This window comes from Pezoporus occidentalis, unplaced genomic scaffold, assembly GCF_034315485.1.
Source record: "Pezoporus occidentalis ecotype Australia unplaced genomic scaffold, CSIRO_AGI_Poc_V1 ctg7, whole genome shotgun sequence".
Classification (NCBI taxonomy): domain Eukaryota; kingdom Metazoa; phylum Chordata; class Aves; order Psittaciformes; family Psittacidae; genus Pezoporus; species Pezoporus occidentalis.
This window is the reverse complement of record NW_026916052.1, coordinates 3,883,232-3,907,554: the sequence shown is the minus strand read 5'-3', so window position 1 is coordinate 3,907,554 and position 24,323 is coordinate 3,883,232. Positions and strand designations below refer to the sequence as shown.

The following is a 24,323-nucleotide window of genomic DNA, read 5'->3' as shown; positions in this document are numbered from 1 at the left end:
GAGGAGGGGTGGCTCACAGGCACACAGCTGGTTCATGAAAAGAGTTAAGAGCATTCAGGTCTTCCTCACCTTAAAAAAAAAACACCCAAACCTTTGCTGGTTTAAGCACATATAGTTCTTAGCTACTGTTGTAGTTACACTGATGGAATTTCTTGGAGACTCTACACACCTTATGGAGATAAAGAGCTTATGCCTGTCTTAGTTTGAGGACTATGCTCAAAAAAAGTGCAAAAGTTCTCAGAGAATAAGAGCATAAAAGGAAATAAGACAAGCAAACTTAAAGGGAACTATTTTATCCCATGTAATCATTAGAAGGCAAAAGAAACCTTATTTGGAAGGACGCATAAAAGACTACTCTCATTTCAGTGTAACAATATCTAGAGTTGCAGTAGTAAATAACACACTTGAGAAAACTTGGAGGGGAGTCCTTTCTGTGCTTTTGGAAATGGGGGGAGGCAGGATAAGGAGGACAACAGATCCGTTTCTTATTACTAAGAGTTGGGGACAGAGGGGGTGCCAATGCACACACCATCCTAGAAATGCAATATCTCGTATCAGTTTGCTCATTTAAGGCATCACCTTACACTGTTACCTGGTCAATACTGAGCTGTAGGACCAAGACTGGACTTCAACCCACGGACTAAGAAGTTTTGTATTTCCCATGCAACATTTCAAAACCCAGTGTCCCCAACACATGCATTCAGTCCCCCCAAACCATTTGGGTTTCCTCCCCCTGCTGCCACATTCTTTTCCTGTGACTTCAGAAGTAACACTTTCAGCCCCAAGGTCCTTTTAAAATTCACCTCTTGTTCAAATATGGACAGTTCTGAATTCAGTGACAAACATGTTGGCTAGCAACTTGGCTACAGGAGAGAAAGAAAACCCCACGAAGAGGTGGAATGTGAGAACAAAGGTGGAGAACAAAAGCCCCCCCCCTTCTCCCAATTTGTCTGCCCACATACCAAAGATCAAAAGAGCTTGAGAAGCCCATGCATAATCTACATACTTTGTGACCTTACTACAATCAAGTTCCCTGCAGGCACGGCTGCTGTGTATATATGCACACACTGTAAATACACAAGCGGGTCTGTGGACGTTTGCCAAGTCATTTGCTCCGCGTATTGAGTTTGCTTACTTTTAACAATGCTGAGGCCAAAGAAGTGAGGCTCTTTAATCTTCACTAAATCACAAACTTGCTGAAAGAGCTCCTGTCCAGTGGCTTTGACCTGAAAGAAACAACCAATCCAACATTACAGAGGGCTCACACACCTGGATGGAGCAATTCTACTTCACATTGGCCAGTATATTTTGAGGTACCATAGCAAAAAAAAAACCCAACCCTGAAACAGCCAAACAAACCCCCAAATTCTCCCAAAACAACCAAAAAAAAAAAAAAAACAAAACAAAACCCCAAAACAGAGCAGGGTTTGTTTTCAGTATTACTGCTGTTATCACAGAATAGTAATTAATGCGTCATTCTCCTTCCTTCACAGTGCAGCATTGCTCAGTTTAGCAAGATGAATTTAAAAGGTTTCCTACCTATTGGCATCTCTGTGTAAGAATCTGGAGCGCTGCTGGAGCCCTGGTTTTGTTCAGTACTGACCAGACTATTTATAGGTGCTCTTACAAAAACGTGCTTGTAATTACAAAAATGAAAATACGAATTTCTTGAAGAAATTTTCTTTTAAGAAAGAGAGGTTAAGAGCAAACAACAAAACCAAAAGGTTTTTATTCAGGAGAACTAAAAACAAAAGTACAAAACTAAACTCATAACTGCATGGTTTGAGAGCAGAAATAGATCGTGGGTTAGAGATGAGGTTGCTCGGTACTGCCACAGAAGAGCTTGTTCTGTCCCCTGCTGACTCCTGGTCACAGAGCAACTAACATCTTCATCTTCTGAAGCTGCCACCAATGGCCAATAAGCTCTTTCCTATTTCCATGAGACACAGAGATCTTCCAGTACCCTTGCTTCCCATAACACTGTGCATGCTCTGAGGAAGCACTGGGAAAAGCAGAGCTGCCAGCATACCCTCCTGCATGAGACCAGAGACTGGGGGGAATTTGCAAGCATGGTACAAGGGCAAGAGAGCACCGTAACACTGTGGCACAGATACTGAATGCACCACTAGCAAGGTGGCTCAGAGTACAGGCTCCCCCAGTAAGAATGTGATGCTGACTACCTGCATATGCAGGCCTGGATGTGTACTATGATCACAAGATTCCTCCACTAAATGCTCCCCACCTACAGCCTCATTTCCTTCTGCCCCATTGCACCACCCCAGAAGCACAGACAGATAACCACAGGCACAATCAAAAACCCTCAGAGGCACTGGGGCAAGAGCAGATGGGGAAAACAGTACAACGCTGACACAGATAAACTCAGCTCTGCACGGGGTGCAGCCAGCTGCAGACATGAAATGGGCCAGAAGCTCTGAATTTCACTGCATTGCTGCTGGATGATACAATTAGCAGCAGCAGAAGCAGCCTTCCCGAGGGGACACAGTGCAGCACTACCTTCACAGCAGCAAAGATAACTGGGCAGAAGCCAACTGCTGAACTCTCCTACAAACTAATCACCACCAACAACTAACTGCCACTGCAATTCTTCAAACCCTTTTAGTGCCACACTCCCCAGAAACTGGCTGCGCTCCCCTCCCTGCCCCAGGCTATACCATGTCACTAGACATGGACAATGGGAACAGGAGGTCATTTAATTACTTGTTTTCTTCTACTTGCCAAGCATCGCTAGCCAAACACTCACTACTGTTTTATTGGGAGCTTTGAAACCTGTGCTACACCCATACATACACGCATGTGCATGTATGTGCTTTGGGAAGAAAGGAGGTGATGCACAGTTCTGGTAAAACCCAAAACCACAGCCAGGTCTTAATATGGGTCTCCATGTGAGACTGCACCCTTACAGTCTCTCAAATAAATGCGGTATTTACTCAGCTGCCAGGAATACACAGGTGGAAGGGAAAGTTAGGCACAGATTGACCTCCTTCCTGAAGGAAGCTCTAAGCCTGTTCTCCTACCTGGGAAGGACTAAGGAAGAGGTGACCTGCCCCTAGCCAGAATGGTGACATGAGTCACTAGCAGCACAGGACTTTATGGAAAAGCTGAAATCAAATGAATTTTGTAAGTGGCACGCTTTCACACCTAAGGGAAGAAAAACCTGCTTTAAGACACTTAGTTCCAGGGAGCTGAGCACTTCAGTGTTTTGTGACACTCTAAAGTACTGACTTAATCATATTTCTTGCACAGCAGGTATGTGAACTACCATTTTGTCCATTCTCCTTTTGGCACTTCCCTTTTGTATCAAGTTTTACTTCCAGCCTTCAAGGCTATGCAATACCAGCGACACTTGCAATGGCTATTCCCTCTTCCTGCCTTCCCCTATGCTCAAAACAACCAACATTTCCCTTTTCATTTTTAATCCGTGCACTTCTCTTTGGCCTTTCCTCCCTTTGCATATGATTCCTGTGCCAAGCTCCATCCCAGACACGCCATGAATCATTCCTTCCACTGATCCTCAGCTTTGCCCCACATCAGACTCAGGGCTTCTTTACATGTGGAATTTAGTCCAAAGCGAAGTCAAGTGCAAGCTTACAGAAGGTACTGCTACTCCAGGGTCATTCTGTATGCAAATATTCACATGTACTGGTTACCCATCTCTATTTTAACTCAATCCATATGCTTTAAAACATCAGCTCTCCTGCTCACAGAACAACTGAAAGACTCGAGACCTACGCTTGCCATTCACCAACACACAGAATCTGCTCATAGGACTTCCTCACGGCAGAAATTCCTGCTCATGTTCCCACGCTTTCTCCAGATTCTAGGCAAGGAGCAATATCTGCTGTGGCTTCTTCTGAGACCTAAACACAGGTAGGGTGGCTGCCTGCCCTGCTACCCTCCTTGGCAGCCAGACCTTCCCTAGCATAGGGGTCTTTCCTTTATTCAGCTGCTACCAGCCCAGAAAAGTTTTAGAAACCTAGTTGATCAACAGGTTCAACACCACCAGGAAGATAAGCCACAATGCTGGCAGACAAACAAAACTGAGCAAATTGGATACCACTCCAACATCTCTGGTGCAAGCAATACAATTTTTAGTTACCCCATTCTCACTCAAGCCCACTTAAGCTCTCTGGTGCTCATACTCCACCTCCCAGCTCGGGCTGCCTGGAGCAAGGCAGATGGCTTTGCTCCGTGCTCAGAGGTCCACTCTTCCCCTTTGCCTCACTGTCCTCAGGGCAGCTGGTGGAGCTGCAGCTCCCACTAGTTCTCCTCACTGCTTTGCTTCTCATGCTCACAGCTGCATCCTGGAAAGATAACCTTCCTCCTCACCATCCCCTCAAATTCACCTATACATGCAGAAAGGTGGACACCAAAGTTAATAAAGAGATACCCAATTATGAGGGAAGAAACTTTAAAATGCCTCCTGCTGTTCCCTCTTCAACAGCACTGTCTGTTAAGGACATAAATCCATTTTAAAGAGCGGGATTCAATCTACCTGTGACCACATAAAACATATAGGTAAACTCTTATCTGGAAGGGTGGAATTTATATGGGAGGGAGGAGAAAGGAATTACCTGCATAAACACTGTGCTTATCATGGGAAGGATCTATAGTTTATTCTGCTGCAAGGATAACCATTCCTACCTACCTCACTGAGCTGCAAGCTTGTTTAGTATTTGCATTCCACACTGAAGAGGTTAAAAGGCTTTGAAAATCATAAGTAGTGGCATTATCATTCTAATAAATGCACAAAGTATCATCTGCGGTTGTACTAATTGAATTTGAGTTCAACATCATTAGAAAATTGCCTTGATGTTCCTTTTAAAAATATATACAGATCTCCAGGCGTGAAACCTTATTTTTTGTTGCTGTTTTGAAGGGGTGTTGTGGTAAAGACAGAAGCCAAATGAAAAGCTAGTTTTGGTGACTTGCCCAGTTTTAACAGGTCATGTTTCACCCTCTATGCAATTAGGACACAACTGCACATTAAGGTCTCATGTTTTGGCCCAGGCAGCTATTCCGTTTCACACAAAAGCATCTCCACATATATGTTTTCTCCAGTTTTCCAGCCACCAAAGCAAGCAGCAGCAGAAGCAAGGAAGGGCAACGTCTTTAGAATCATAGACTAGTTTGGGTTGGAAGGCACATTTAAAGGTCATACAGTTCAACCCGCCCGTGATGAGCAGGGACATCTTCAACTCAAAATCAGGTTTGCTCAGAACCACAAAAAAGAAGGCTGCTGGGAGGTGCTGTGACAGGGACACCCCTGCGGGACAAGGCAGCAACGCTCAAGGCACCCCAACTCTTTAGAGGGGCAGCAGGCACGACATGGCACCTTCCTTCTGTCTCTGCCAGCACTCAATACAAAGGTCCATTTCTTATGCTTATTAAATACCCCAGAGGTATTTAAAAGATGTATAGATGTGGCACTTAGGGACATAGTTTAGTGGTGGACTTGGAAGTGTTCGGTTTATGGCTGGATTCAATCTAAAGGGTCTTTTCCAACCTAAATGATTCTATGATTTTAGGATAAACTGCAGGTATCCAGGATTTACTGTAGAGTCTAAAAACTGCCTGAACTTAATATGGTGGAGTGTGACCCAGCAGTGGAGGAACAGCCATGTGCCCAGGAAGGAGCAGTGACAGCACCAGCCCTGTTGGTACACTGCCCTGCTACACACCAGCCTGCACTTTCCCCACAGCAGTGGCCTCCACTATCTCAGATCTTCATTCTCCCTGATAAAAGCTATAAGAAGGTGAGATTTAGGGTCAGCTGCAACAGACCATTCCCAGGCCTGTGCACCTGCCACCAAGAACTTAATTAAATTGTCATTCTGAGGCTTGCACAAAAGCCAGCAGACTGCAAAACCCCTCTGGGGCAGTAGCTGGGCTGGGTTTGAACGGGCAACCTAGAAGCAGAGTGCCCCAGATTTTGTTGTTAAAGCCCTATTCCATCCAGCCCTGGTGGCTGTTTCAGTTAATGATGCCACACAGGCACAGCAGGTAGGAAAATTCCTACATGGATTTTGAAGATTACCATGCATATTTTCAAAAGCCACCAGCTCAAATCAAGTGCTTGAAATAACAGTTCACCTCAACTGTCTTCTCCCCCTCCCCATCCCAGAGGGGGGGAAAACCCACGCAAAACAGAGCAAAACCTTCCCAGCCTACACATGAGTGCATGTACACACAGAAGAGTGCTTATCTTTCAGGCTGGCTTGTCTTCTGAATGTGAAGTGCCTCTGTCAGCTCAGTTTCTCACAAGTTCAAGGAGCAGCCGGCATTGCACAAAGAGGCACCATGCCCTGGTGGACACTGTGCCACTCTGGGCTGCCAGCTGACCTGGCTCTGCTGTCACTCATGCACACACTCTTGGGCATTTGAAGTGGTGATCAAAGGAATGAAGTGACTTACCTCTAGTTTTTGTGTGTACACGTACTCAAAGAATGGAGAAAACCCTACCTGCAGTGGCTGTTTCCCTTAAGACTCTGAAGGGATCTGCAGACTATCAAAACCAGAAATAGCTAAAAGTCAGAGCAAATAGTCATGTGTTGGTCACAGCTGCCAAGTCATCAAGGCATTTCAGGCTCAGCCCTTAAAAACTGCTAGATTATTAGCAGTGACAAAAAGACTCTGAGAAAATAAAAAAGAGCAGGGGGGACCCTCTGTCCAAAACCACCACAGAGAGCTTTAAGGAACTCTGCAAATGAGTTGAAGCTGCCCAATAGAAAATGGAGCACCAATTACCCTAAGCTGGCTAATAGCCTTTTGGTCAGCAGACCCACACCAGGCTCTTGGGTGAACAATGGGGGCTAACAAAACTGAACCACAGCCCTAAAGCAGAGACCTCCCATCCTCCCTCCAACCACTCACCCCAACGACGAGGCTGAGCTGCTCGCGGGTGGGCAGGAACACACAGACGCTGCGGCTCTCTGGCTGCATCCTGCCTGCCAGCAGCACCCTGCTCATGGTGGGCAGCTCTGTGGGGACAGGGTCTCCTCTCTGGGCAGGCGTCAGGCTCAGTTCATCCCACGCACCTGTAGAGAAGGTGAGAGCATCAGTGCCATGCTCCAGCCAGCGCTGGGAGCAGCCCATGGAGTGCATTTGATGGGAGGTTATCCTCCTTGCTGTTTAAAATAGAACAATAAACAAGCCACGCACATTTTACAGTGCCATTGTCAATGTTTTCACCAGCATCACAGCACAAACTGGGAAAAAAACAACCTTTAAATAGCTTGTGAGTCCTAAAAGAGTGCCATAAAGTGATGAGGTCTCCCTGAAATAACCAGACTCAAGGTTTTGAGGCACATTAAGTGATAAGGGAGATGACACCATGGACTGCTCCCCAGAAATGCCCACAAGAGAGGGAGGAGTGCCTGTCTTTCAACCAAGTACCTCACTCTCACCCAAAGCAGATATGTCAATGAGCCACCCAGCAGGCATGTGTCAGCGCACAAGACTTCATCTGAGCTGCTTTCTCCCTGACCTCACCCCTAGTCCTTAGGAAACCACTCCCACAAATCCTCTATACCTCAAGGTAGAAAAGCATCAACTCACAAGGCTGAGTTGCTGTATCATACTTTTTGTGAGGTGAGCACTGCCAGCATCCTTCCTAAGATTGATCCCAAGCTACACAGGCCTCTTAGGAGCTTAAGTTATGATAACAACAGAAATAAGAGACAGAAACTCTGCTCGCACCCAGAAGCACAGTAGACAACATCATCTTCATGTTATAGCTAGGCTACACACAGTTCCCACAGCAACTTGTGACATTTTACAGCCCTCTCTGCTCTGATGCTCTCCAGAGCAAGGAAGGCTCCTCCAGGCCCTGAGGAATCCATTGCTCATTGAGGGCAAATCAGGGATGAACACCAGCAGACACCTGAACCAGCAAGATACCAACCAGTTATGGGGTCCACATCAACCCTGTGCAAGATGTAATGCAAATCAAACCCTGGCTGCCTCAAAGTCACCCTGGCATGACTCCCTTCCACCAGCAACACCAGGTGCTGCTGGCTGATGCCTGCCTGCAAAGCCCCCAAAATTGGATTTACCCCTCTCCCTTCAGTTCTGCACTCAAGCATTTTATTTTTTTTCTTCATCAAATGCAAGAAAGAGATCTATAAGTGTCCTTTTGCAAGTACAAAAGCTGTTCTGTGCACCTCCTTCCCTGAGCTGGAATATATAATGCTTCTTAATAAAGCATTTTGATACAATTTCTTTATTTAGAGCACCTCTTATGAGGCAAGTGCATAAAAATTGCATTTACTATAGTAATGAAGAGGTTAATAAAGGCTGCTATTATTACTTTTTTTCAAAAACAATTTAAACAGGAATGAGGAGTTTTAAAAAGGATATTACTCTAAATTATTAGCAAGCTGGAAAAACATTTGATTCCCTGAGAAAGATAAGAGGTTCTATTAATTAAGAGAAAAACTCTGATTTATCCTTTCTTATTGATATAATTATACCGATGAGCCCTCTTGAGCTCCAGGCTACACACTACTAACAGTTGTATATAAATTACAGATGTCTACTGAATGACTCAGGGGCAACAGATCACCATCATTATTGCCAGCTGATGTCATATGCACTATAAACTTTATCAACAGCATAAAGGCCTCAGAGTACGAGCTCAAGCTTTCCAGTGCAAGGAGGCTTGTCAAACTGTTGCACTGGCCTGTACATATTCCCACTCACACAAGGAGATCATGACCTGCAAAGATATTAATTTGGCTTCTAACAGAACTGAAAATAGAAGGAAGAAGTGACCATTAAAAACACAGCCACAGAAAACTGTGTGCACGACCGGAGAAGAAGAATCCCACTTCCCCATAGCCTCTATAAAACAAAGCTTCTGGAAAGCTTTTTCTCTGGTCTCACACCTGCTTTGTCTGTTTGGATTTTTATGAGAAAAAGTGTGGACCCTGGGAGCAAGGAAATGAGAAAGGAAGGGGAGAAAGTGTTGTCCTCCCTATGTTTTTAAACCAATGATCTTGTGGACCCAGCCACAGCAGGCAAGAGGTTAAAGAGGCAACATCCTTAATCTGAAGGAGGAGGTCAAACACAAGCCCAGCTCAGCCTTCTCCAGAGGTATGTTAGGATGTGATAAACCATAGTGAACCATTAACTTGCTAGCATTACATGTTTACACCTTTAAAAAGAAAAAAGTTGCGTGCCAGGAGTAGCTGCCCAATGAAAACAAGTGGCCAGAAGGAATGCTCTTACTTAAACATACACAATTTCAGACTGCCCATATGCCATTCTTTTGTTTACCACAGATTCCAACCTCTTAACCTCAATTAAACCCTGAAAGCTTCAGCAAATGCACTGCAGATGAATTAATAAAAGCTGAAGTCAATCACTGGCCTCTGAGACACCCTACAAGGTGTTTGGGTTTGTTTATGTTTTTTTTGTTTGGTTGGTTTTGGTTGCTTTTTAATTATTATTTCATTTATTTAGAAATAATATCACAGCATGTTTTAGCTCCTGTAGAAGTGCATTTCAAGATGTAATTGCTTGGTCAAAGGCCCAGAAGTCTATCAATGAAACAGTCAAAGGCACTATTTATTTGTATTCTTCTGGTACCCATCAGGAAGCTTATTAGTGCCAAGAGAGGTGTCACAGCTTATTTAACACTGTTTACCTTACCTGAACACACATACAGCGGAGCTTTGGAAAACCTGTCATTAATTTCAAGACTCTTCCAATTAAACAGTTCTTACATGGCTGCAAAAACTCATTAAGCCCCCCAGTCATTCCCTCTTCTCTCTACAGCCCTTTGAGCTGCCTTCCAGCACTGGTCCAGAACCTCAGCACTTCCTGGGTCCAAGGAGGAATGGCTGAGGTTTGCCACAGCAAGAGGGATAAGAGTGATAGAGACAAGGAGGATGAGTAAGGAGACTGCTTTGGATTTCAATGGAACAGCTGACTAAACCACCTCACACAGCCCATATACACAATGGCACAAGGATGACCTGCCACCACTGAATTTGGGGACCCAGTGCAGCCACAGCCTGTCTGGAAGCAGATCCCATCCAAACAGCACATGGGCTCACACAGCCTTATAAGCACTGCTGTATTTTACACAACAGTTCATGGGACCACAGTGAACTGGGTCCCGATCCTGATTTCAGCCTCTAGGTACTATCACAACTACATCTTAAGGGGACAAAGCAGTCACCTACCAACTCATAGCAGAAAATCAGAATGAAGTCATCTTCTATTGAGAGAAAAGCACAGGTAATTCCATGCTTCTCGGGAACACCTGGAAACATGCTTTGTAAGGTTTATTACAGTAAAAACAACTTGGGAAAGCTGGTTTTGCTACAGCTGACAGAAAGTGAGCATTGAGCATCCTTCCCAATTAAACCCTAACAGAGTGACCCTATGAAGTCCCATGAAAAACTGTCCAGAAACATTAAGACTCTTCTGAACATTTCCCAGACATTATCCAGAGATGTCTTCGGCTTCTAAGACAACCAGACTCTTAGACTGCAGTTTCACAATCAGCTTAATCAGCTTTAATCAAGGCAGTCCTGCAGCAAGACAGACACACAACTGCCTGGAAACAAATCTGTCTTTGGCAACAACCCACACTCAGGCTGCCTCATAGTCATGATGAAACACAGCCTTAAAACTGAGAACTCCCCTCACCTTCCTGGTATTTCGTCTCTTCAGAGGCATAATGTATGGCACCTGCAGAACAGTAATAAAGAGCTCAAGCGAATGAAAGATGTAATGATGGCATGCATTAACCATTCCCAGCAACATTAACTCCCCACCTACCTCCTTTGACTATCACCTGAGATGATGAAAACTTCTCCAGAAAGATGCATCAATCAGGAGGGAGTTCTGCTTGTCAGGCCAGAAAAGAAGACTGAAGCTAAACAGCTTTGTGTCACAGGTGAAGATGATATGAAAAGTGCCACCTACAACCAACAGCCAGGACAACTAGGCTTCCCTGCAGCAAATTCCCAGAAGCACATTGACTTTTCAAATGTATCTGCCTCAGCATCATTTCAGGGCTAGCATGACACATCCAAGGCCACGGATGCCATAAGGAGGTAATGTGCTGAATTTTGTGTGCAGACACTGCTTTTAGGGTGGACTGCACACCTGCCTTCAAACACTGAGCACTACTTAGTAGGAAGTCCCTATTCAAAGCCATTCATTGAGGAATACTGAGATACCTCCCAGTTACTTGCGTGCTCTGAACGACTGGATCCCAAACCAATGTAGCTTGGTTACAGGACAGACACAACACTGGCAGCAAAGACAAATATCTTTCAGTCCACAGTATGGGAGTGCAACTCCAGTAGGCCTTCTGCATCTGCAAGCAGCACTGGTTAGATCTGAGTGCAGTCCTCTCGCAGGAATGGGATGTATGCCTGACTCCCACATTTCCTTTAGGATTTTCAAAAGGTACCATGCAAGATGTTTCCACATACTACAGCACTGTGGAACCCTAGAAGGCTTAACCATCACCCTGTACCTTTTGAGACATATGGAGAAATCGCTGAGCATTGGTCTCAGATAGCAACCAGCATCCTTTTTCCTTTCTTCTTGTACAAGCAGCACACCCTGGTGACACCGAGCTTTAACAATAAAGAGGAAAATGCTCTCTCAGTCTTCACTGCAGGATTAGACACAGCTCTTAGCGAGGCATCACCACCCACACCTTTGTGCTGTGAAGTTTTCCTGCCTCATGTCAAACAGCATAAGTGACTACTAGAACACGAAACACGCTCTTGAGTTTGTAACTCTTCCACTCTGCACCCCTACAACGTGGCCAGTGTGCTCAGGAAGAAGGGATCTCCCAAAATTCCCAGGGACATCCATTCCTAACCTGGGACTGTGCCGCTGTGCTACTTAGTCTGTAGGCTGCACCAGCCCTTAAGCTCAAAGACAGGGGACAACTCCTCTACCCAGGGTTGGCTGTGTTGTCTGGTAGTCATGTAAAAGTGACTCTCACTTCTGGGCACACATCAGACCTTACTGCTGCTAACTAGTCTTCGAAGAGAGGAAGAAGTCTTAGCTGCACACAGAGCACCAAAGGACATGACATCCTACAGCACATGGAAGCACAGCAGCAGGGCAGTGGTGGCAGGACTATGCTGGGTGGCTGCCACACTTCCATCCAGCTCTCCCATGGGATGAGCAAAGCTCCTCAGCAGTTTACTCCCTGTGAGGGGAGCCCAGCATGAATCATCTGGGCTTAATCTTTCCCTGAAACCAAAACTGAATCCAAAGCCTTCTGAGAGAAACAGATAATGAGTATTAAAGGCTCCAGGCAAAGGGACAGAATCAGGATCTCACAGGGGCTACGTCTTTCCGTCACTGCTAAGTGATGGAAAGTGCTTTTGAATTTTTGTACACAAAACCATGCAGCCTTTTAAAACACATTTTATCAGAAGCATATGTAAAACTTAGCAATATACATGCTTTAAACAATACCCAAACAGTAAAGACTGCAGTTAGAGCATGCAATTCCTTGCTAGCAAGCCCTTTTCCTGGGAGGACAAACATTCTCTTGCCAACAGGGGAACAGGAACAGATCAACTGATCCTGCCTTTTCACTGATTGGTAAAAGTAGCAGCATGTACCCTATCATGCCTATCTACCAACATGAAGTTTCTCATTACAATGAATTTGTTTACTTCTGCATAATCTATTAATGGACTTGTTTATTATTGATTACCAATCATTTATAGGGCTTCCTCATACTTCATAAGCCAAGCATATTAAAGTTCATGAGTAAGTAGCAACTGAAGGTGTCGATTCGCCTAAGTAAATGCAGACGCATTAAGAAAGAACCAGCAAAATATGGGACAAGGAATGAGGCAGCCTCAGTGTCCATTACACCTTGCATAAAGCAGCTGCAAAGGAAGCCTGCTCACAAGTGCAAAGCTCTGTTTTCTAAGCTGGATGACAAGACAGCATTGCATGAGAACTTCCAAAGGTTAAGGGAAGTGAATTACTTGAATAGCCACTCAGTAACACAAGCTTGCCTCCACTAAAACCCATAGACACATCTTTTCCAAGATGCCTACAGAAAGCTTAATCATGGGCATACATATAGAGAGCCAGGAAACACAACTGGAAACACATTCCTGTTAAGTTTACTAAGGCTATAAACAGGATTACATTGAATGGTTTGGGTTGGAAGGAACCTTAAAGACCATCCAGTTCCAACCCCCCTGCCATGGGCAGGGACATTTTCCACTAGACCAGGCTGCTCAAAGCCCCATCCATTCCACCTGGCCTTGATTCTCCCAGGCAAATCTACTGTACTCTTGGCCTTAAGCACAACAGGTGAGTGACACTACTGTCTTTGAAGAAGTTATTCCACAGCTGCACTGAATTGGGACAGGTCACTAAGCCTTCTGAAATACCTTGCAGAGCTACCCAAAAAAGTGTGAATAAACTCTTCCTTCATTTTCTATTCTCACCAAGATCTTGTAACAGAACTATTAGTAAGCAGACTATGAAGTCTTTATTAAGAAAAAAGGAAAGCATCATCATAGTCTCACAAGCAACACCTGGAGCTACAGCACAAATAAGAACAGACAGGCTTTCACCAATATATCATGTAAAGAACTCTTCTGAGCAGGAATAGCTTTGCTACCAGTAATAACCAGGTAAAAAAAACAAACCAACTTGGCTTACTTTCCCAGAGGAAGGAGAAAGTCCATTGCTGATCTCCCGCATCTGAATCGTCATCTAAATATTCAGACCAATTAGGCAGCTTACGCATCAGCTTGCTTCTACCTTTTTTCCTCCTAAAGTGTCCAGCTAGCCCTGATAATATTCAGAGCAGATAGGAATATTGATCTATGTAAAGTGGCCAGACATCCAGAAAGAATAAAAACTCCGCCTGGAACACAGCTTGCCTCTATTACAAGTGTGAAAATGCCAGTCTGCTGATACCTTGACAAAATTAACACAAACAGCAGATCTTTATGATTAGATGCAGCTTCAGAGACTGCAAGCAGTACTTCCAGGCATCAGCATTAGGGAAATGGGAAAACATGGCCCAAAAAAGAAACAGAACAGAAAAAAAAAACAAAAATACAAAACCCCAAAACAAGAGTGCTGCATTTTCTGAGGTGATGCCAAATTCTGCAAAATGATGAAAGAGAGGGAAGCAAAAAAAAGGGCAAGCATAAGGAATGGTTTAACAAGAAGCAAATTACTTCCTCCTGCAAATCTCCAAGGAGCAGCTCCTCCTTGTCAGAGAACCTCTCTTGGGCTGAAACCACCATTTGCCCATGCTCAGTTACTAACCACAAACCATGAATTAAGGTACCATTGATAAAAATCACCAAGATAACCAAGCAGCAGTGCAGTAATACAGGACTTTCTGCAAGAAAAGAAGTGTAACCCTGGAGCACAGAAGCATGCAAGCAATTCACATTGTCTTGCATTGGATGAACAGTAGGGCAGCCACTTTACTACAAAAGCTAACTGATGCAGTTAATCACTGGATTCAAAGACTTTTACCTGCAATGTTGGGAGCAGAAAAATGTGCTATAGCTTTAAAGCCCTATCGGTTTCGCTTTTCTTAACAAAAACAAAACAAAAACCACTTTAAAACCTATGAACACTCCCCCCTCCAAAATGAAATTACATAGTTCATACCTGTTATCAAAAAACTTCCTCTATCAAGAAAAGACTTAAATCAGAAACACACATGTAAATACAATTTATTTCAGGGGATTTAAGATTTTTTTAGTAGAGGGAAAAAAAAAAACAACAGGTGACAAGTTTGACACTGCTGTTTAGCACTATACAAAATTCCACATAAAAAAATCTTTAGAGAAAAAAAACCTGTCCAAAGAGCAGAGACAATATTTTTTTGGTAAACCACTGAAAAATAAAAATCACTACACCTCAGGGTCTCCAATAGCATTTTGTAGATGTATTTTTGCTTATACTTGTCTTACTCTTTTTTTTTTTTTTCCCCTTAAGGTAATCTTTGCAAGAAACCATTTTTCCCCCCCTTTTGGATTCCATTTTGTTCTGATTTGGCATTCCTCATGTGAGGCCAAAACACTGGCTACTACACAGACTCTCGGCATCGCCAGTACTGAAAATAGGACACTGATTAAAAGTGCACAATATTTAAAAGGGAGGAATAAACAACCACGTAAGGCCAAGGCATTCTATTGCATGCCATGTTTTTCCAGGAATAAAATAAAATCATAATAATAATATAAAATATTATTTTATAATATTAAAAAATATACTAAAATATCCTAAAAAATATAAAAGCTGAACAAATGAATGGGACACCAATACATATATATCTGGGTTTTTTTTTCCTCCTTTTTAGACATCACAGGTGCTAGAAATACACCCTCATTATTTTCTCTGGGAAAGTGCCCTATGAAGTATTTACTATGATGGCCTGTGCATCACAGCAGTTCTCTGGAGAAGGGACAAGGTTCAGACAGCACATTGCAGTGGAAAAAAACAGATGTGCATTTTAAATGCCACAGGGGAGTTAACCTGAGAGCCCGTCACTGCCGAGCAGGAGGAGAAACATCTCTCGATGCAGAGGAGGATGACTTCCCACCACAGGAAACCCAGAACCTTTCCCTGTAAATCATTACCAAGAAGAAACTTAAGAGGTGCAGAAAGAACGAAGTATGGAGACTTTTTCCTTCTTGACACCCATCCCTTCTCCTGCTGGGACACTCCTTCCCTATCCTGTCCCACGCCGGCAGATGGATGTCTGTCCTTACAGTCAGACCAGCCTCACAGGATGCCTCCAGCCCCTCAGCCCTAAGGCCCTAGAGGAGTCCCAGACGCTCAGCTACTTGCCCCACACTGCTCACACTGCCTGAGATGCTAAAGCATGGGAGGCAACCCGCACCCCACCGGGCCCACAGCTGTCCTGAACCTTCCGACTATGGCCGTGTTACTCTCCATCAGCACCTGCTCGACAGGTACCAGCTGACTATGCGGCTACTGGGAAGCGTCCAGACTTTATCCCACGGGAGCCCTTTGGGACATAACCAGCTGCCCCGGGACATGCCGGAGGTGTCTCTCAAGGAACATGTACAGGTATCACCTCTTCGTCTAACACCGGCGAGACCCACCGGTGGCAGAGGATGACGGCGGAGTTGCCACGACTCCAGAGCCCCATTCCCTCCCGTTCCCAGCCGGTACTGCCCACCCTCGCTGTCTCCAGGAGTCCAACATAGGTGCAGGAGGCATCGACAGCCTCAGCCCTCCGCTCACCGCCGCTTTGACGGCAAAGTTCCCTGATAACATAGCAGCAACACGAGAAACCGGTGGGGCGCTCCAGCCGAAACTCAGACCTCCCTTTACCTACCAAGTTGCAAACGTACTCCTGCAGCGTGCAGCGCACGGGTACGCGGCCGGCTGCACGCTGGAGGGGAGCACCGAACACACACCGCTCACCGAGCCCTCCCCTCGCGGTGCAAAGGGCTCCCTCGCACACCCCGGCAGGCGAGCTCAGCCGGGCGCTTCTCAGGTCTCCTCGTTCAAAGCAGCCGCACCGTCCTCAGAGGGGACCGCTCCCCACAGCCAGATAGGACAGGTGCCGGTGCCCCTCCCGCTCCGCACTTGGGACCCGTCCCCCGTCCTTTGTCCCCGGCAGCTCACCGGGGCCTCGCCTGCCCCACCCGCTGCCAGAGGAGCTGCAGGCGGACACGCACTCACCGCGGGTCTCCGCAGCGCTCTCCGGGGCAGCATCCAACACCAGCAGAGCAGAGCAGAGCGGAGTAAAGCACTGGCGCGGGCGGGGTGCCCTGAGGGGGACCGGTGGTGGGGCGGGGCCGGGCGGGGCCAGGCGGGGCGAGACACGTCCCCAGCCCCGGGCCCGCCCCGCCACTGCACTCCGACACCCGCGGCAGCCCCGCGCGGGTTCTCCCACCCCCTCCCCGCTGCCGCCTCAGCGGATTGGTAGAGCAGCGCAGCGGTGGGCGGGGCGGGTTGCGACATGGTCTCTGGTTGGCCAGCGCGGTGACGATCAGCGCCGCGGTCGGTGCCGAGGGAAGGGGAGCGGGTCCGTTGCGGTCGGTGGTGGGTTCGGGTCTTAGTGACCCTGCTGAGGGGAAAAAGGGGGCGGCGGGAAGGTGATGTGTGCGATGGGGAGACCCCAGCAGCTGCCTGCGGCGGCTGGCGCGGGTTTGCCCCGTTTGGGATCGGCTTTATTTCTGGCAGGGTAGTCCGGGCTCCGCGGTGGCAGTGATGAAGCCTCTGTAGGCTTCTGAAGTTAACTCTGCGTTAAGAGTGATGAAGGCAAAGCGCGATCAGTTTAGTCCGGGTCGCCCTGCCGTAACCGGGTTGGCCGGGCAGAAGAAATAGTACAACGTGTAAAGAGATGCTGTCGGAGAGTCGGGGTCAGATACGGAAATACGGAGTGCCTGGTGGGGTCCTGGAGCCTGCGTGTGCAGGCGGCAACGTGCTTGGGAAGGAGATACTGAAAATCTTCCTGCCTCCTTCCTTCTTCTATGTTATAATTCACTTTTTAATGCGATTTTCCCAAAGAAGGCTAACGTCATAGAATAGTTTGAGTTGCAAGGGTCCTTCAAAGGTCATCTAGTCCAGCGCTCCTGCAATGAGGAGGGACATCTTAAAATACATCAGGTTGCCCAGAACCACATCCAGCCTGGCCCTAAATATCTCCAGGGATGGTGCATCTGCCACCTTTCTGGGCATCATCTCAAGTTCTGTAGTGTAGCTCCCTCTCCCTCATAAGTAGATTGTTGTTTAATTTCCCCGCGTACCCAGCTTGTTTAAAGGTGCAGCCCGCAGGGGAGCTGGGATGGCAGCAAGCTCTAAGTCGAGCAGGTGGGAAGGCTTTTGTAGTGTTGTGCTGCTCTGCAGAAAACGGATGAAACGGGACCACAGGAGTGAGCCTGACTCGCTGGTGTGACGTGGGCATCTGGCAGGGTGAGGGAAGCAGGGCATCCCTCTCCTTCCTCCCAGGTTCTTCTGTGTTTCAGGTTGAGCATGAGACTGGATAAAAACTCAGTGTGGATGACAATTCTGCCCCTTCCCAGCTGGATTGTAATAGCGAGGCTCCTCTGAGTTCAGGGGACATCTCACCACCAACCCTTTCTCTTCCCACAATAGTCTTCTGAGAGAAAATATTGGCATCTTACTCATGATCTGAGGAAATGTGTAAGCACCACATTTCAGGAGTAGTTCCAGGGCTGTGGGTCCTCAGTGAACAGATGGGATCCCCACTGTCCAAGGTTAAGTCCTTCATGGCTTGTTCTTTTGTTAAGCCTATGCTGATGTGTAGTACCATCTCCACATGCCAGATGTTTCTAAATCTGAGGTGCCTAACATGGGGTTTCACAGGCAGCTGAGCTGGCATGACAGCTCCCCTGTCTGTAGAAAGATGACTCACTGTCTTCTTTTTACTTCTTCCCATCTTCAGTCTTCTGTCTCCTTCGCTCCCTTTGCTCACTGTAGGAGCACTGAAGGCTGTATCACCTTCCTTGTGACAGCACTGAAGGTAGCACTTCAGACTGCTGGTCAAACTGGTCAAACTCACTAAAGGGACAGAAAAGAGCAGCTTCTTTTTTTGCTGGAAGAGTGTTCTGTCATGTTGGTGAATTAGATTGTCCCACGGAGTGATCCACTCAGTGCTGGGGTCAGTGTCTTGTAATGTCACCACCAGCATCTCCAGTGAGCCACTGGAATGGGTTGCCCAGGGAAGTTGTGAACGCCTGGTGGTGTTCAAGGCCAGGTTGGTCAGAGGCTTGGGTGGCATGATTTAGTGTGAGGTGTTGGAACTAGGTGATCTTAAGGTCCTTTCCAACTCTAACTATTCTATAATTCTATGATTCTATGGCTTACTTTATAGCATGGATTGCAGGATTGAATGGAAATCAGTCAGGCAGGGAATCTGGTGCCCAAGTTTAGGCTCTATTTTCAAACTTGTTCTTATTAAACCTGCCCAATACCACACATGTAGCCTGCTTCAGAGCCAGTTCACAGTAGGACTTTCTGTCATGCCTTGACAGATAGTGGAGAGCTTGAAAAGTCAGCAAACAGCTCTGAGCAGTTGCTGCATGCTTCTGGGTTTTGATCATTTGAAAATTAAATGTTATACTTGCTTACAAACTCAGCTTGGGTTTCTGTGGCAGAGTCCTTTATCTATCACAGGAACAAAGGGCTGCATCTAGGCTTTTGGGACTGTGGTGTGCTTCATGGCACCTCATGTTAACCTGCTGTCCTCATTCCCACCAGAATGCAGTATCATACAGTTTGTCAGGTATGACTACTTTAATTAGAAGTATAGTCATTATCTTGCATAGCTGGTCTCTTAGGGTTGGCAGATGTTGCGTGTCACCCTAGAGAAAACAAGCTGCATTTTGAGAAACATCAGAACTGCAGGAAAATTGAGATAGTGTTAGCCTGTTTGTTTTTGGAGGAGACATCAAAGTGTTGGAGGCTGTAGATATCTGTGCTCAAGGAAATACCACTGCACATTTTCAAAGCGTGAATTCCAGCTCTCCTTCTTGCAGCGCAGATAAGCCATTTCATCCAGCTTGCTCTGTGAAGTGTATGCTGGAGAGGGGGATTTGTGGAAGGGTTCTTATAAACCAGTGTCTTGATTCAGAAAATTCAGAAAATAGAGCTCCTTTTGTAAGCCTGTATCTCATGCAGAGTCATACTGAAGTCAGAGGGACCCAATGCAAAAGTTTGCATAAGCAGATGTCTGCTTATGGTCTTGGTCTGTGTTGCATGTAGACAAAGAAATCTTCCAGTGCAAAAGGGAAAGCTGAGGTTTGCCTTCACAGTCTTGGAAACTTATCCCTTTCCTTTTCTTACCACAATTTTAGCAATGAATATAGGGGTTAATTTTGTTGCTACTATTTATTATCTAGTTCACAAACTGCACCTAAACTTGGAAAGAAATGGATTGTTTGTAAGAGTCTAGAAACAAAAGGAGTTCTCACTAATGATCTCAGGGAGCTGAAGCTGGCTTCAAGCTGTTCAAGTCATGAGAGGATGACTCAGAAGTCAGAAATTTGAGGCATTCTTATGTCCAGCATTTAATCAACAGGCAAAGCGTTGGGAGGTAAGCAGAGGAAATCAATGGCAAATCAAAGAAGAATAGGTCAGCTATTCATTAGAGAAAGGTTTGATCTTGGGGATATTAACAGAAAGGAGAGCATGAAATGAAACCTAAAAAAGTTTGAAGTAGCTGTGGCTGCAGTGAGCTGACAGTCAGGGAACCTTAAAGAAAAATTACTTTTCTGACTTGCATGAAAAAGATTATTTGCAGAACTCTGTGTTCTCAGTTTAAACTGGTCAGATTTAACTAGCTGCAAATGTTACAGACACCTTCCAACCATAATGCAGCTCTTGCAGGAGTAATAATTCTTTGCATATATTCATTGTGCATACAGTCATCATAGGCATTACACATGAAATGATGATAATCATCTACTTTCTGTTAGCATACATGCTGAAGCAAATCTTATTTTGCCATGTTTTCAAACATGTTAGAACTTGAGTATGCTGGCTCTTGCCTTTTTCCTAGAAAATCGATAGCTCCAGTGGGACTATTAATGATTAGCATGTTGCAAAATCACATTTAGTTTTGAGCTCTGGGACAGGGGGTTGGTGTTGTTTTTTTTCACCAGTAAAATATGAAATTTTTCTATGATAGCATGCAAACAGTAAAAAATATTTGTAAAGTTGCAGGGTGGCTTATATGCCAAAAACATTATTAGTAATAACTACTCTTTGTTATACCAAAAGCTGTGTACAAGGTATAGCTATAATTGGTGAGGTTTGAAATGACAGTTTACATTAAATAAAAATCAAATCCTTGTTGCAATGATCATTGAGCACACTACACTGCAAGTGAGGCCAAGGTACAGATCTGGTGCCATAAACTGCTTGTGGGCAATTGAGGTATGGCTTGCGAGCCAGGGATGTGCCATGTGACTGTGCAGGCATAGGCGACATTGCAGTGTATCTACTGGGTCTGGTGCCTTATAGGCACTGTGTACTGGACCTTTCATCCCAGCAGATCCTGATGTGCTTCCTCCATAAGCTTTTTCATTTGCCATTGAAAGAGAGGCACCTGCAGGTAGTTAGGGAATAGCTCTTTAACACTGCTCCATCGACAAACTTTGGAAACCATGTGAGTAACCTGGGTAGGGAGAATGGATTCATAAATTTGGCCCTAAGGCACAAGAGGCTGTAACTCTTGCCCTTGGCAGCCTCCGGGACTGCATTTATTAAATGGTCATGAGCTTCATTTAACTTCTAAAGTGAAACAGAGAAATAGTCTTTCAGTAACATTAAATCATTTAACATCATTACAGGCTCATGCTTTTCTTCTAACTCAGACCAAATTCCCAGGACCCTTTGTTTCAAGATTTCCTAACCCAATCTCTAATCAAGCCCAAACCTGTATTCTTTACACAGTCTTCTGAGATCACAGCTAGTGATGGTGTGGCCGCTGGCTATGGGGAGTTTAAATCGCTTTCTCTCTCTGATAGGACCCGTTTGACATATGTGTGCTTGTACAGGAGCTCTAGGAAGTTGGTATCATCTGTAGCTAAATACACACAAGGTGCATAAGCTGCTGGTGTAAGTCCCTTTCTGGGGACAGGAGTTGTCAACGTATTTAACCATATGCTGCTGTTTGATCTGTGAAGTTTTGGTTACTTTTTAGAGGATATTGAAACCACACCAGAACTGTTAAATCCCTGCTTATGGTTTCTCAGTGCTGATCACGTCTGTGCTAGGCTTCGATCACAACGCTAAAATAATTATATGCCCCTGCATGGCAAACATACACACACATTGTCAGTTGCTGCTTAATAAAATATTCTTTCCTGCTGTCTGTTCCCTGCAAGTTTTCCTCTCTCAGCCCCTAAAGCACAACAGTAATCCTACAAAAGCCATACCTCCCAAAGAAGTAAATGCTGTCTCTGGAGAGGGGTGTCACAAGGGCTTTTCTCTGCTTGTATTTTATTTCAGACACATGTTTATTTTGGCTCTGATTAGAATACTTTCTGTAATATTATTTTCCTATATTTTCTCTTTTTCTCCCTTACTTAACTATTTTTATCCAAAAGAAAGAATAACGCCACTGGATGATAGGGAACGGTAGGTCTTGGTTACAAAAACGGATCAATTTTTGAAGTATTTGGAACAATATTCCCTGGTTAAACTTTATTTTTTTTATATATATATGAGATGCAGATTTTATTTTTCATCTGAATTTCAGTGTTTTACCTTCTTCAGATTTTTCATCTGCATTTCTCTGTTGTTCCCCAGATCAAATAATGGAAATGTCTGCAATTACAGTGTTGGAGTATCATTGAGAGACAGGAGAAGAGAAAGATTCTTCTACAAAATCACTGTGGTTTTTAAAAGTGCTGCCCTTTCCTGTGTTTTTGGAAATGCTGTGTGTGTTCCCTCTGATCCACCCCGCTAGCAAATTGAGATGTGGAAGAAATGTAATCTTGGCTACTGGAGTCCTGCCTGCAGCCTCCTGCCTGTGGAGCACCTTGCGCCTTCACACAAAGGAGAGCTGGTGTTCCCGGTGGGGGAGTGGGGAGGGGGGCTGGAGGGCAATGGGGAGTGAAACGTGCCTGGGAGCAGCTCCACATGCTCCAAAATCCTATAGGCAGGAAACAATTGGATGAACAGAGGCCACCACTTGCAAATGCCTCAGCCCCTTCTCTACCCCCTGCTAGCAGGCAGTGTTGCGGATTCCCCCACCTTGTGCCTAGATGAGAAAACACTGGAAAAAGTGGGGAGAAAGCCAAAAAAGAGGCTACAATACTACAAATTTAAGGGAAGAGACTAGACATCCTTATGAGCTGTGTCATCCTGCTGCTTAAATAAGAAATAGGGGATGCAAGTTAAAAGAAAAGGCTACATTTAGGCTGAACCTTTCCATGAAGTAATGGCACTAAGACAATTTGAATTACCCACAGGATGAATTCAGCCTGACATGTAAAATCTATTTCTACCATTATCACTGCTAACCTAAGCCTATTTACAGATAATTACAGTCAAGTACTTACCCTACTCTTGCTCATCTCTTTTTCCTTTCTGCCCATTTAGTAAATGCATCAGTTATGTATTAAGACTGATATGCTGTGTCAAAGTAGCAAGAGCTTTGAAATTAGGCAGCAGGAGTGGAACATCAGGAAAGAACCAGTGAAATCTGTAAACAAAGGGTTGTAAAAATGATAATTAGAAGTCAGACTATGTTCTAACAAATTAAGATCTTAGAGTGAAATAATTTGAATTTACATCAGTGTCAATGCAAATGCAGGCCAAATGTAGTAACTTCGGCTAAAGCATTTTTTGCATTGCTTGGGGCAAAACAGTTCCAGGCATAAAGAAAAGGCATTGCCTGTACCTGACTTAAAAACTAGTGGAATTCACAAGTTATCTTATGCTGTACTGTGTTCATTTTCTGCACGGATAAATTCCATAGATATTCTTCTTTTCTCCAGCATGTTCTGGGTAAAATTACCAATGTGTAGGTCCCATCTGCTTCCCTCCTCATCACATTATCTGGGCACTGTGCAAGGGGTTTGGGTGAATTCCCAGCTCCTGTGCAAAGCTGAGAGAGGTCACTGGAAAGAGTGCTGTGATACCTGTCCGTACAGGAGGTGACATTAGGAAAAGTGACTGGAATACGAGGTTTATTCCACCTAGAGAGTGTATTTTGAAGTCAATGAGTAAAGAGGCAACTAGATCTCCCTTCATTGCTGGTAAATGTTGGTCAGATAGGTGCCCCAGGATGGAGTTAGTCAGGCTTTGCTCTCACCTCTGAAAATGGGGGTCGGGATTAAAGGAGCTCCAGAAGCTCCACACAGCCCCCTTCTTACTTACAGGTAGGGCTCTGCCCCTACCCATTGTGAGTAACACTGCTCCAGTCAGAGGCTCAGCTGCCTGTAGCAATATCTCCTGCCTATTTGTGGTTTTGCCTCTGAAGAGGATGATGGGTCTTTAAGTGAACAAAACCATTTACTCAGAACTGAGTATTTCAACCTGACATTCTCCGGGAAGAAAAATGGCATGCTCCTGAAAAAGAAATCAGAGCTGATTTCAAAGCTTGTATCAAGAAATATAATCACATTTCACCAAACTCTCATAGTTTTAGAGGCTGCCTGGAGGTGTTAAAATGTCTGCTGCAACTCTCCTCATTGAAGTACTTTTGACTTGAAAGCTATTCTGTCACATTATAAAAGTTTCATCAAGTTATAAAAAACAACTGATGTGTCTTACAAGTATAAAAAGTCTCGAGCACTGAAACCACCTTGTAAATAAAGAAT

General features: G+C 45.0%; 2 protein-coding genes across 4 annotated transcripts in view; both read right to left on the bottom strand.

Moving 5' to 3' along the window:
• The window catches only part of FRMD1 (FERM domain containing 1), a 39,524-nt gene extending 23,240 nt beyond the window's left edge, over nt 1-16,284 (bottom strand). For 2 of the 3 annotated variants that reach the window (XM_062641985.1, XM_062641986.1), the window contains exons 1-3: nt 16,264-16,284; nt 6,892-7,055; nt 1,136-1,226 (exon numbers count right to left, since the gene is read on the bottom strand). In XM_062641985.1, the coding sequence (XP_062497969.1) occupies nt 1,136-1,226; nt 6,892-6,987 (187 nt within the window). In that variant the 5' untranslated portion in view covers nt 6,988-7,055; nt 16,264-16,284. Of the gene's footprint in view, nt 1-1,135; nt 1,227-6,891; nt 7,138-16,263 lie in introns of those variants that run through there. The other variant, XM_062641984.1, reaches the window with a different exon arrangement.
• The window catches only part of DACT2 (dishevelled binding antagonist of beta catenin 2), a 275,716-nt gene that overhangs the window by 81,388 nt on the left and 170,005 nt on the right, over nt 1-24,323 (bottom strand). The window lies entirely within an intron of this gene.